The sequence below is a fragment of the Melopsittacus undulatus genome, chromosome 4, assembly GCF_012275295.1.
Source record: "Melopsittacus undulatus isolate bMelUnd1 chromosome 4, bMelUnd1.mat.Z, whole genome shotgun sequence".
In the NCBI taxonomy this organism is placed as follows: Eukaryota; Metazoa; Chordata; class Aves; order Psittaciformes; family Psittaculidae; genus Melopsittacus; species Melopsittacus undulatus.
Genome location: NC_047530.1, coordinates 12850362 through 12862503, shown reverse-complemented (window position 1 = coordinate 12862503; position 12142 = coordinate 12850362). Strand labels below are relative to the sequence as shown.

The following is a 12142-nucleotide window of genomic DNA, read 5'->3' as shown; positions in this document are numbered from 1 at the left end:
GCAGAGCAGGGGGAAAAATCACCTCCCTTGACCTGCTGGTCACGCTGCTGGTGGTGCAGCCCAGAGCTCAGGTGGCTTTCTGGGAGGCAAGCACATACTGCTGGGTCATGTTGAGCTTCTTGTCAACCAACACCCCCATGTCCTTCTCAAGACTGCTCTAAATCCAGTGCTTTACATTGCTCAAAACTTGCAGGACCTTGCAATTGGCCTTGTTGAACCTCATGAAGCTGGCACTGTCCCATCTCTCCAGCCTCCACAGGTGTCTCTGGATGGCATCCCTTCCCTCCAGCGTGTCAACCACACCAGACAGCTTGGTGTCATTGTCAGACTTTCTGAGTGTGCACTTGATCCCATTGTCCATGTCACTGACAATGACGTTAAACAGCACTGGTCCCAAAACCAGCCCGAGGGAAAGTGTGGCTGGGGGGTGGAAGGCACAGCAACAGCCCCGGTGTTCTGCCGGGTGCAGAGGAAAACTGCTTCTAGGTGGGGAGAAAACCAGCCTTGAGGTGGGGACGCTGGTGCTGGGAACTCATTGAGCACTGCCGCTGCTCCGGTCCTTTCTCCCAGGACGGTGGTTCTGGTTGAGCCTTCCACAGGGTGAGGCTGTTTTCAGTAAGCTGAAGGGAAGAGGAACGGAAGGATGGAGCCGGAGGTCCTGCAGAGCCGGTGGCAGGAGCAGGCTGAGGGTGCGGCAGCCCTTGCAGCCTCGCACGCTGCAGAGGGAAGTGTTGTGGGAGGGTCGTGTCCAGCAACAAGCGGCCACCCAAGAGCTCAGGGTAGTGGCGCGGGGCCGGAGCTCTGCCCCACTCACGTCAATGACCTGACTCGGCCGTGTCACTGCGGGGCTGCAGCGCCGGACCCCCACTGGCGGCACGGCCGGCAGGGGGCGCCGCGGTAGTGGGCGGGGGAGGGCAGAATGGTGGCGGCCGCGCATGCGCGCGGAATGCGCCGGCGGTAGCGGGGCCGCAGCGAGTGGGGTCGAGGCGCCTCACCCGCCGCCCCGTCAGCGCACGGCGGGCGGCCCGGAGCCCGGCCCCTCCCGCGCCGGATGTGATGGCCGCCCAAGAGGGGGGGTGAGCAGCGAGCCTGCGGCGGCCGACAGCCCAACACGGACGGGCCCGGCCCTGACAAGCACCAGCGACGGCTTCTCCTTCTCCTCAACGCCCCCACCGCGTTGTCTCCCCTCTTTCTCCCCCCATGCCCCGGGCGCTGTAGCCGGCGGGGAGCGGCGAGGCGGGCGGCCCCGATGCGGAGGAGCCGCCGGTGGGCGCCATGCAGCCGCCGCCACAGCCGTACGAGTTCTTCGGCGAGGAGAACGGCCCGAAATGGCGGGGGCTCTTCGTGCCCGCCCTGCGCAAGGTCAGTCCGTCGGCGGCGGCTGGGGGTGGTGGCGGGCGGCACCTGCGCCTCACGCCGCGCTGCGGCCCCCGGCCCCGGGAGCGCCCCTTCCCCGCCCCTCTGCCGGGCTCTGGGGCCGCTCCGCAATGGGGGCAGTGCCCGCCTCGCCGCACGGGCTGTGGTCGGGCGCGCAGCTCCGGCGCAGATGCCCATGACCCCGGCAGCCCTCTCGGGCAGAGCAGGGACATCTGGACCTTTGCTTGCACAGTGCCCTTGCTCTTCTCAGCTTCTCCGTCTTGCTCTTTCGCACTGTGTACTCGCCCATCCCCGGCGCGCAGAGGTTGAGAGGGGACCCCGGAGGTTCTCATGCTTGCCCCCGCTCAGGAGGCGTCGTCTACAGCAGAGTAACCTGCAGCAGGGTGCCTGGGCTCCGGTCTTGCCTTCTGTGCGTCTTTGTGTGAAGATGCTGCCCGGTGGCAATGTGTGCCGAGCAGGCTCTGCTCCTGTCACAGGCTGCTTCTTCTCCTTAAGTAGCACTTGCTAAAAGTGCCGTCTCTGCCTTCTCAGTGGGGCCGCTGGCCTTGAGGTGGCTCGTACTACTGATTTGCCTTTGGGATGTGCTGTTGGAAGGGCAGCCTTCCATCCGTGGCATTTCTCCAGACAGCTCCTCCATGCCCTTTCCCGGACCATGCTCTCTTGCTGACCACCCAGCTGAGATGCTGCTCATATGTTGCCCATTGCAATGCCAGGTTGTAGATTCATCAGCCATGGCGGAGGGTAAAGACAGCTTGTGTTTTATTAAGAAACAGCTACGTGCTGCATAACTGAGATAAAATGTGTGGGAAACCACTTAGCCTGTCATGGGAAAAGGATTTGTCTTTTTATGGTGTGTTTTGCACAGCAGGGTAGTGCCCAGCACATCACCCCTTAGGTAGGACGCCCCCAATAGCGGAGGGAGAGTGTTAAATTGAGGTTGGTGGGATCTGGAGGGGTGCCTTGTGTCATTTTCTTGTTACCGTTGCAAGGGATGAGGACTGTGATAAAGTTCTTAACATCATGGCCTGTTGATCTGGATCTCTGGTGCTGGGCAGCACTGCCATACACGTAATGCAGGCACTCATGTGAGTGGTGGTTTGTCTTGTTTGTGGTTTTTTTTTTTCTCCAAGAATAGATTTAGTGATGGTGTGGGGTAATCATTTGTTTTGGGCCCCTGTATCACTTGTCTTAAAAGCCACTGGAGGCAGCTAAGTAGTCTTGTGGCTGACACAGAACCCACTGTCTGAAGAATCCTGGACCTTCTGCTGTTTGAATCTCCTCTTCCTCATAATAGTTGCTTTCCAGTGTGTCTCAGGAAGCTTAGGGAATGCCATTCCTAAAGTTGCTCCTTTCCCAGTCACTGGAGCTTGACACCAACTAGCATCCATCCAAATGTGAGGTGTAGCTGTATCAGTTTGACTAAAAGGATTTCTTTAAAACTCAAGGTGGTTCTATAATTCTGAAATACAAATAGCATAAAGGTTGCTGGATTAGTCCTGCTCTTACCAATTGCTGTCTCTGTACACTTGTTTTTGGTGAAGAGAAACTTAGCAGGAACTTAGACTTTCTAAACCAGAGGAAATGAAGGCTTGATATGAGGATGCTGGAGAGGGACTCTTCATTAGGAACTGTAGTGGTAGGACAAGGGGTAATGGGTTAAAACTTAAACAGGGAAGTTTAAGTTAGATTTTACAGGAAGAAGTTCTTTACTGTTAGGTTAGCGAGGCACTGGAATGGGTTGGCCAAGGAAGTTGTAAATGCCCCATCCCTGGCTTTGTTTAAGGCCAGGCTGGACAGAGCCTTGAGTTATATGGTTTAGTGCTACATGTCCCTGTCCATTGCAGGGGAGTTGGAACTAGATGATCTTAAGGTTCTTTCCAACCTGAACTATTCTGTGATTCTATGATATCAGTGACTACTTGTAAAATTTTGTAGTTGCCTATAGACAGTTTTTTTCTTCCTGGGAAAGTTCCTTGTCTGCAGTACCCACCCTTTAGCATGAAGCAATTGTACTGTAATGGGCCTTTCTTCTATGAACACACAGTATCAGTGAGTCAAAACTGTTTCATTGTTCCAGTTGTTGTAGTCAGGCTATCAGGGAGACACTGTCAGTTTTAATATTTTCTTTAAAACTCAAATGCCCTAATGTGAACACTGGACATTTTTAAACCAGGACATTTTAGAAAATCTATAGGTTGTTTTGTTTACATCTTGCATTTTCACTTCCATAATGAGATGAGAGCATTTCCGTTATCTATAGGAGAGCTGACAAGTGCGGCATTGAATCCAAAGTGTGCCCCAAAGCATCGGATCAGGTGTTCCAGAATTTCTAAAAATGTTACCACAGTTTTCAAATAGTCTGTAATTTTGTTCTGAAGAGGTTCAAAAACTGTCTTGTCAGCCAGTTTAGATGGGATCTTTTCAAGCAGGTTGCTTTTGCAATGAAAATTTTAAAGTCTGAGTTTCAGAAACTTTTCTGTTAAATGCTTGGAATAGAAATGTTCTTAAACTTCTGGGTTGGGTTTTCATCACAGTGCAGAGATGCTGTTCTGTTTCCCATTCTTGAAAGCTTTTCTTGTTAATCCTTTCTGAAGAAGAGAAACTGGTACTAGAAAAAGAGGAGGTTTTAGTTTTCCTCATATATGTTAAGGTGTGAGAAATCTTATTCTGAAATAGAAAGATGTGGACGTGGACAAGGAGCCAGTACTAACAACAGACAGTATTTCCTTGCTTCTTGACTTTTAAGTCCGTAACATGCTTTGAAGCTCTCCAGCATTCAGCAAGTTTAAGGTCACTACTTTTAATCAAACTACTTTTAAACCCTTGTGTTTACTTTTGCTACATGTCAACTGTGTAGAATTAATAGGGGAGGGGGGTGGGGGGGTGAATGGTAAAATACATCAGTTCTTACTTCAGTATGTGAAAAAAAAAGATGAAAATCTGTCTTTTGAACAATACTCTGTAGGCATTTAAGTGGCCATTCATCTTTAAAATTAGCAGAGTGGTAAATTGTTCCTACCAGTGTGTCCTTTTAGGATAAAAAAAAAAAAACAGTACTAAACAGCAAGACATCATTAAACCAGATATTTTAAAATACCTTTAATATATTTATGTCATCATATGCTTAGCACTGTCACTATGGAATCTATTAAGCAGAAAATTTTAAAGCAGTTTCATATATTGCCTGTCTTCCAGGTGGTAGATGGCAAGCATGCCCTTACTCTAAAACATTTTGCTGTCTTCTGTTGTTGTGCTGGAAACCTAAGTAGGAACTGAGTATAATGAAACTCATTATAAAAGTCCTGTCAAAGTAAATGAATCAGAAGAAAACAATATTTTTATCTGGTTGTGTAGGTTAAAGTTACTTGAACTGCTGTTTGTAGCAAGTAAATCACTTCAAACAGATCTACAGTCTAAGCTTTATAAAGGCTTTTAATCTGGGAACTGACTTCAGTTATTAAAGGATCACAATGTCTCTTTGAATAATTCTTGAAGCACGCAGGCAGCTGTTCCAGCAGGAATCACATGCGTTTCAAGCGCCCTGCTGGCGGGGTTGGTTGGTTTGAATTCTTGGGACGTTGAAACTGGCAAGCTTCATTAAAGCTGGTGCTCAGCAGGGCAATGCCATTTGAGAGGGCTGCAAGTGAGGGGTGTTTCTGCTCCCCTCCTCCACGCCTGGCCAGATCCTTCTCCAGAGAAACCAGGACCCTTTTGAATTGGGATCTTCTGCAGTGGTGTGGAGTTTGTACTCTTCCCCTTTCTTATCTCTGCAGGTGTTTGTTGTTTGGGTTTATTTTGAGTTGTTTGTTTTTTAGCTGTTCCTGGTCCCACGGCCTTTGTGGGGAAAGATTTCAGATTATACAACCCATTTCTAAAGCTGGCATTTCAATTTTCTAACTGGGTTTCCTAGCACAGGTCCAGTGCCAAAGCTTGTTCTTGCACTCAACTTTCTTCCAGATTTAGCTTCCCAGAACTGAAGTGATTTTTCAGGTTGAGGCTGGGATTACAGGGCAGCCCAAGAAAATTGCTTGAATCTCTGTGCTAGCTGAGTGTATAACTCCCACACACCCACTGAAGGTCCCAGTTTCAATGCAGTGGACATGCATTGTATAAAAAGTTTTTGGGAATTGTAACTGAAAACTTCATTAATGCCAACTATCATCTCTTGCTACCTGGAATATCTGTTCCGATTACTTGGAACAAGTCTTCAAAATGAAACGGGTGACTCCATGGAACTAGTGTGTGTTTCTGAAAAGAGTGCATAGTACCTTGTTGGACATGTACATATGGATTTATTTGCCCTGAAAAACTGTGTGTTCTTAGCATGCACTATCATTTTATGTGAGCTTACAAATCCACAGGCAAATTAAAAATGTGTTTCTGTAAACAAGAGCTGTGCATTCAGTTACTTTGTTTTTTGATTTTTTTCTAAATAAAATTGTATTATTGTTTTGGTTTTTCTTCATTATCTACAAATGGAGTCAAACAGTTAATACTCACATTTCTGCAGACACTACACATGTTGGTATAATCACAGCACTGTACACTATTTGCATTTTCTAAAACAATTCCACTATTGCTCTGGTCTACTCATCAGATTTCTAGAGCATGACTGAAGGGTTTATTCTTAGCAAATGTTGCATACAGAAATATGAAAGACCATTCTGAGGACATTTTAAGGTTTACATTAATTCAGTGCTTCTCTATATTTTAAACCATATGAGACTTAATGTATAATGAATGACACAGCTCTTGTGTGAGGTTGCGTGGTTTGTATTCTGTTTGGTAATAGGGTATGTGCAGGGACTGCCCCATTTTCTTCATTGCTCTGTCCATTGCAGGATCAGGCCCCCTTGGGTTTGAATTACTTAATTGTAGTGTTATTATAATGGATTATTTTTTGATGCATACTAATTTCATTAACATGGATCATTACTTAATACATGCCGATTTCATTAGCATGAATTATTATTTAATGCATTATAATTTCATTGCTAAAGTTGCTTGTTATGATGTTTTAAAATAATAGTTTTACTTAGGTCATTTTGCATCTAATGAATACACTTGCTAGAGCTCTGAAGCCTGGTCCCTTACAGATTTCCAGTTCCTGCAAACAGGAATGCCTCTGCCTGGGAGAACGGCAAGTAAGGGAAGTGCCTGTGATACGTAATTACCTGTGAAATACGTAGACCTGTCCAAGTTTGAAGTACAGATGTGGTTATTGCCTCACAACACCGCTCACCCTGCTTAGCTTAAATACTGTCACTAGAATCTGCAGTTGGCAAATTTCTCAGCCAGTGGCGTGAAATAAGATCAGAGATGTTTAAAAGTAGTAGGAATGCTGTATTTCATTTGGCAGCATTAGCAGAAGAAACACTTACTACCTGTTGTTAAAATGCAGCGTGGAAATTGGCGTTTGCATCAACTTGGAAGACCTGCCAGGCTAACTGGGCACAGGAAGGAAAACCAAACAAAACGTTTACTGCAGTGATTCACATTGGTCTTGTGCATTTGTCCACCTCACTGCTTGTTGTCTTGCCCCTTGGTGTGCCACGTGTCTTCCTAGGATAAGGGGTAATGGCTTTAAAGTGAAAGAGGGTAGATTTAGATTAGATATGAGGAGTAAACTCTTCCCTGTGAGGGTGCTGAGGCACTGGCATGGGGTGCCCAGAGAAGCTGTGCCTGCCTTATCCCTGTCAGTGTTCAAGGCCAGGTTGGGCAGGGCTTTGAGCAACCTGGTCTAGCAAAAGATGTCCCTGCCCATGGCAGGGGGTTTGGAACTGAATGAGCTTGAAGGTCTTTTCCAACCCAGACCATTCCAGGATTCTCTCTTTTTCTCATCCCATTTCGTGCGTGGTCCCTATTGCACCTGAGCTGTTTCACCTGTTGAAGTGTATCATTGTCCCCTTTCCATCATCTCTCCTTCTCTCCCCAGTTGTTCACCTCTCTTTTCCTTTTTGCACATTATCTAACCTCATGGAGAAGCTGTTGAAATTTTTGCTTTTTTATTTGCCTCTCAAAGTCCCTTTCTGCCAGGCTTTTCAGCTGTTACTGTTCCTTGACTTCGGCAGGTTAGTCATGTCAAAAGACATACTGAGGACATCTTTTTTTCCCATTTACGACCTCTTCATTGTCCCTAATTTTTTTAATGTTAGTTCAGTGATCATCTGGTTCAAAAAGAAATGACTGACAGTCAGTGCCTCCAAATTTAAGGTTTGGTGCCTATTTTTATTTCTTAGTAGTTTTTATCTTTCCTTCTCGTCCTTTATTCTTATTTCATCCGTGTGTCTGTCCACTTAAAACACAATCTCAAAACTCACTCTGCTGGCCTGCATTGCTCATGAATTAATTTTTGGTTTTAATTCTTCTAAAGGTCTAATTGACCCTAATTGAAAAGTTACCAACTTGTTCGGATAATTCAGTTTACCTGTGTGAGTGGTTCTTCTGAGGAGTGGTGTGATGTGAGAAGTGGGGAGAGAGAGCTTGTGGGTGCAAGGTTCAGGGCTCAGAGCAGCCCTCAGCTTTGGGAAATGATGTGTTTAAGAATTGAGGGAGAAATAGAACTCATTAGCATTAAATTAAGACATGCACAGTGATCTCCGCATTGGCTGTGGTGTTTTCCTTCAGTATCACAGGGCAGAGGCTGTGTCTGGCTCAGTCAGAGTTTATCTCAATTTAAACAGGGTGGTTTATATGAATGGATAAAATCCAAATGCTTAATTTTCCATCTGTTTTTAAGATTCAAATGTTGTGTTTGTGCACATGTAAACATACACGCATTTTAGTTTCTTGACTCTGTATAAAAGGAAACATCAACTGGAGAAAGGAGATACTTTCTGTTTGGTAGAAAAGCAGAGACTGTGAAGGTGGTGTGACAAACCAGACAGGAAATGCAGATGGAGCAGAAGGGAGGCATGGTAGGAAACTGCCAGCAGGCGAAACTACAGGCAGCTGTTGGAGGAAACCCATCTGTGCCGTAATCAGCAGAAACCTGAAATCAGTGCTGCTGTCCTCTCAAGGATCCACCAGCCCCTTCCACCATGTGCCTCTGAGGTGCTTTGCATCCTACAGCTCATTGCAGAAAAAGATGGTTTTGATTTACAATTCATTGCCTGACTGTACAGCAGCGTTTGTACTGTCATGATCAATGTATGTTTAAAAAGCAGTTAAGGAACTGGGGGAACATCACTCTCTGAATTTTATTTTTTTTCCCCCTCCCATAAATAAAAAGCTACATTTTGAACAAAAAGGTTTTAATATACTGTTTTTTTGGGGAGACTATTTTGTTGTTATCCTGTTTTCCTGTCCATAGTACACTAAGATGGCACTTAGGGACATAGTGTAGTGGTAGGCTTGGCAGCGCTGAGTTAACAGTTGGACTCTGATCTTAAAAGTCTTTTACAACTGAAATGATTCAGTAATTCTGCCTGCACCAAGCAGACTTCCCAGCAGATCTTAGGACCATCTTCAAAGCTATTTCAGAATGCATATCCCTGTCTGCACACCCATTGTGAACCTCGTTTAATTCACCCTTCCCTCATTTAGAACATACTAGAGCAAAATAGTAAATAGCTAACGATGGGAAAAAGAAAATATGTATTTACACTGAAGTGGTGCAGTAAGATGGCTGTTTAATCACCCCTGTACAGTCACCTTTCAGCAGTCGGTCAACTGACAGATGATCTACACCTGAGATGCTTTTTGTAGCTCAGGTTATTTGGTTATTTTGCTAACCATGAATCAAATGTTCAGAATCACAGTGAAAAAGCTAAAATGGTGTATGTAGGTAAATTACTATGTTCTGTTTTGCTTAAAAGACTGCTTCATACTGTTCCTCTATCAGCATTTATTAATTTAATTTAAGAAAGATGGGCCATCTAGAAATTGCTGTACTGGAAATAAAGATAGGAATGTGTGGAGTTTTTAAAAAGTTGGCAGTGCATTTTTATTTGGGATAGCTCTATGAGTATTTAAATCTTTGTGGTTCTCTCCAAAGAATTATGCTGTATTTACACTTGAAAATTGTGAGTATCCATGCTGACATCTTACACTGAATAAGAGAATGACAGGCCTTTAAGTTATTACATCTGGTCCCTTCTTCCTCTAGAACATCATCCAGATGAATGCCTTTGGAGTAGATGTTTTATGTTTCTAATGAGCAGTGTTTTCTTTTTATCTTTAGAAAAGATAAGGAATAAGGCCTCAACCTAAAACCAGATAGTTGTCAGATTAGTTTTTTTTCTCTTCCTGGCTTTCAGCTTCTTGGTATGGGACAAACCTAATGCTGCTTTCTCTGTCAGGGATGCATTTTCATCACCTTGAACATAGCGTATGGAAATACTGACAAGTGTTGGCAAGACCTTGACTAGCCCACGGTAATAAATATTTAACTTCTGTGTTCTAATTATTTTTCTTGCTCCCAAATTTATATACTTTGTTCTTGAAGTAAACAAACAGCCCTGCAAAGTTGTACTTGTCCACTGATACACTGCAACTGTGTTGTTAGGAGGCAAGTAAAACATAAATAATTTCTGAATTGAAATTGGTCTCTGTGGGAAAAGGGGAATGAGTAGTTTTGGTTACAAACAGTTGACAAATTTAACATGCAGTTTATTAAGCTATCCTGTTTGCACAGTAAGCTTAGAAATGTATCATCAGGCTAACAGATTTTGTGGTGGCATTTTTTAAATTAGAAACTTCTTGTTTTGAAATCTTGGGTAATATTAGAATTCTGTTTTCTGAAAATGTAGTTGCTTTGAATATAAGTAGGGAAGAGGATGTTTTAGCCTGGTCTTTCTGGAATATAAATTCACATGTTTGTGATGGTGTATGCTGTCTGCAGACTCGATGTGCATGTTATGGATTTGGGATTTTTCAGTTCTTGGTTGATTGGTTGTTGTTTGGGATTTTTATGACCAATCTCTTGCTTTGCTGATGTGCTTACTGTGGAAAAATTGGAACTTTTTGACTATATTTTTACTACCGAAATACATGTATTATGTAAAAGTGTATTTAGGCAGTATAGCCAAATTGCTGTTTTGTCTCATTAGTACTAAAAAGAAGTCACTTTCAGTTTTGATTATTTTTTTGTTTGGTTGGTTGGTTGGTTTGGTTTGGTTTTTCCTCAGCTTTTGTTGTTTCAGACAGAACCTATTGATACTCTGGACTTTTGAGTTTCCCCAAGTCCAGGTATTATTGGGATTCAGAAATCCCACAGTTCAAAATTAAGTCCACTATTGCATTAGTTCCAAAAAATAAGATCAGTTTATTTTTTGTCCTATATCTCCTTGAAGGGCTTACATCCTCATATTTTCTTAGCAGACTTCTTCCCAGGGGCCTGTAAGGAGTATTAACATCTCACTGGAAAGGAATTTTGAGCCTGACTTCATCTCTGCAGCTGCCTGTTTTCTCTATAAGTTTTTGTGGCGTGGTGCAGGACCTGTCTCTTGAAAGGAATAGAGAGAAAGATCTCAGTTTATCTTTAAGGGGTTTTTGTCTTCCTCTAGAGCCTCTGCTTTTTCAGATGCAGTCAAGCTTTCAGAGAGCTCTTTCAAATCTGTTGAAAGCTACTGCTGTTGGAAGGAGAGACCGCTGTGAAGCTGCTGCTGGATTTTCATCAAAGATGCATGTGTTGGTGGGGTGCAAGAATAGGGAGAAGTAGAGAAAAGCAAGGGAAGGCGCAGTTCAGGAACTCCCATCTAAAATAAATGCATGTCCCCCAGATAGGCCTTAAGACGATGTTTAAGTGCCGTATTCAGGTGATTTACATGTTACTTCATTTCTATTCCTTGGAAGAGCTTGTGAATAATTGTATGTGAATGACACAGTAAAAAACAGTCCTGCTAACCTTAATGTCCCTCTTTAATGACTTCAGGCACTCTGCTTGGGTTGTTTCAGAGTTAAAATAGGTGGAAAAAAACTAGTTTCTTCCCATTCCAATACCTAATAGGTCTGACAAAAAAGCTGGGGAAGGAATTTTTATCAGAGCAAGCAGTGGTAGGACAAGGGGATGACAATGGCTTTAAACTAACAGAGGGTGGCTTTAGGTTAGGCATTAGGAAGAAGTTCTTCACTGTGAGGGTGCTGAGGCACCGGCACAGGTTGCCCAGAGAAACTGTGGCTGCCCCATCCCTGACAGTGTTCAACGCCAGGTTGGACAGGGCTTGGAGCAGCCTGGTCTAGTGGAAGGTGTCCCTGCCTGTGGCAGGAGATTTGGAAATGGATGGGTTTTGATTCTGTGATCTTGAAGGTCCCTTCCAAACCATTCCTTGATTCTATGATAGCTTCTGCTCAAATTCTTGCAGCAGAGCTCTTGCTGGTTAGTGCAACACATGGTGGGTTTAGGTATTTTGACTCTTAAAAGAAACAGTTAAAAGATTAAAATTTAGCTCTGTGTTCACTGTGGTGTTATTATTTCATGCCAGCTAATGCATTTGTGCTCAAATATTACAGTCTGAACCTGAAATCAGTGAATGCACCTGCCAAAAGGAAAGTGTCCTCAGTAATTCTTACTGCTTTTTTTCCCATACATTTAGTGTTTTATCAGTCTCTGCTTTTACAGCCCTTTCAGTCAGGGCTTAGGTGAATACTGTAAACAGTGTTTTCTCCTTGATACAGTGGCATGTGGTTTGATCAGCCAGTGCACGGCTTTTATAACTTTTCAGCTTGCTGTGAAAAACAGTGTCTCGCTATGAAATTGTTTTTTTTCTCAGTAACAGCACTCATGTCAAAATAACTTCCCTTAAAGCCAGGGAGTGTGCAAGTA

General features: G+C 44.1%; 1 protein-coding gene across 1 annotated transcript in view; it reads left to right on the top strand.

The window, feature by feature from the left end:
- The first annotated feature begins 965 nt into the window (after positions 1-965).
- SOS2 (SOS Ras/Rho guanine nucleotide exchange factor 2) overlaps positions 966-12142 on the top strand; it is a 56705-nt gene continuing 45528 nt past the window's right edge. Inside the window, exon 1 of the mRNA XM_034062013.1 lies at positions 966-1362. Coding sequence (XP_033917904.1) covers positions 1276-1362 — 87 coding nt within the window. The 5' untranslated portion in view covers positions 966-1275. The remainder of the gene's footprint in view (positions 1363-12142) is intronic.